Here is a 1078-nt window from a genome sequence, read left to right on the forward strand (position 1 = left end):
CCCATATATGATGTATCCTGGAACCCCAACTCTTCAGAGTTTTGCGTGGTTTATGGTTTCATGCCCGCCAAGGCGACTGTCTTTAACCACAAGTGTGAGTCTGTGTTCGACTTCGGCACGGGTCCCCGAAACGTGGCTTTCTACAGCCCCCAGGGTCACATCCTCGTCCTGGCCGGGTTCGGGAACCTGAGAGGGCAGATGGAAGTTTGGGACGTGAAGAAATACAAGCAGGTGTCGAAACCCCAGGCTGAAGACACCACACATTTCTCCTGGTGTCCTGATGGAGAACACATAGTGACGTCGACCTGCTCCCCCAGGCTCAGGGTCAGCAATGGCTTTAAGATCTGGCATTACACCGGGACTGTGTTGTTCAAGCATGAAACCCCTTCAAATAAAGAGCTGTGGGAAGTGTTATGGCAGCCCTTCCCGACTGGAACGTTCCCGGAGAAGGAGGTGAAATACCAGGCGTCGCCAAGTGAGCTCGGCAGCACTGAAGCCAAACCAGCGCAGGCGTATCGTGCACCCGCTCTCCGCAACAAACCCCAGACCGCCAGCTCCAAACTAGTGAGTTTATGCAATGCCAATTCTGTTTATGTCCACCTTATGAATGTCCTGTGGCAATAATTTGTCTATCCAAGCATGAAGAGGAGCCGGCGCAGAACATGAAACCTGGTGCTGCAGGAGAGAAGCAAATGTCTAAAGCTGCTTTGAAAAATCAGAAAAGACGAGAAGCGAAGAAAGCAGCTAAACAGGTACAGGTGCTTTTAGTGTTTGCATCTGTTGAATAAACCGTCAAGAGGAGTAAGTGATGCATTCTGTTGTTTCAGGAAAACAAGTCGGATGAAGCTCCGCCTCCAGCAGCAGACTCCGCCCCTGCCAGTCATGTGACTTCTAGCTGTGGAGACCCTGAAACTGATAAAAAGATCAAGAATTTAAAAAAGGTGAAATGGTTGGTATATGTTTAATCAGCATAGATACAGTGAGGAAAAACCTCTTGAAGGGGAATAGACCACAGAGTAAAATGGGCCTACTTTTATGATACTTTGAATTTAATTTAATTTTGTTATTATTATTTTTT

At 47.7% G+C, this 1078-nt stretch overlaps 1 protein-coding gene across 1 annotated transcript in view; it reads left to right on the forward strand.

Moving 5' to 3' along the window:
- Positions 1-6: 6 nt before the first annotated feature.
- Positions 7-1078, forward strand: part of LOC107576488 (eukaryotic translation initiation factor 2A) — a gene marked incomplete at its 5' end in the record, with an annotated part of 2697 nt that continues 1625 nt past the window's right edge. Inside the window, 3 exons of the mRNA XM_016262657.1 lie at positions 7-564; positions 639-752; positions 828-941. Of these exons, the coding sequence (XP_016118143.1) occupies positions 7-564; positions 639-752; positions 828-941 (786 nt within the window). The remainder of the gene's footprint in view (positions 565-638; positions 753-827; positions 942-1078) is intronic.

This window comes from Sinocyclocheilus grahami, unplaced genomic scaffold (genome assembly GCF_001515645.1).
Source record: "Sinocyclocheilus grahami isolate Dianchi unplaced genomic scaffold, SAMN03320097.WGS_v1.1 scaffold3790.1, whole genome shotgun sequence".
In the NCBI taxonomy this organism is placed as follows: Eukaryota; Metazoa; Chordata; class Actinopteri; order Cypriniformes; family Cyprinidae; genus Sinocyclocheilus; species Sinocyclocheilus grahami.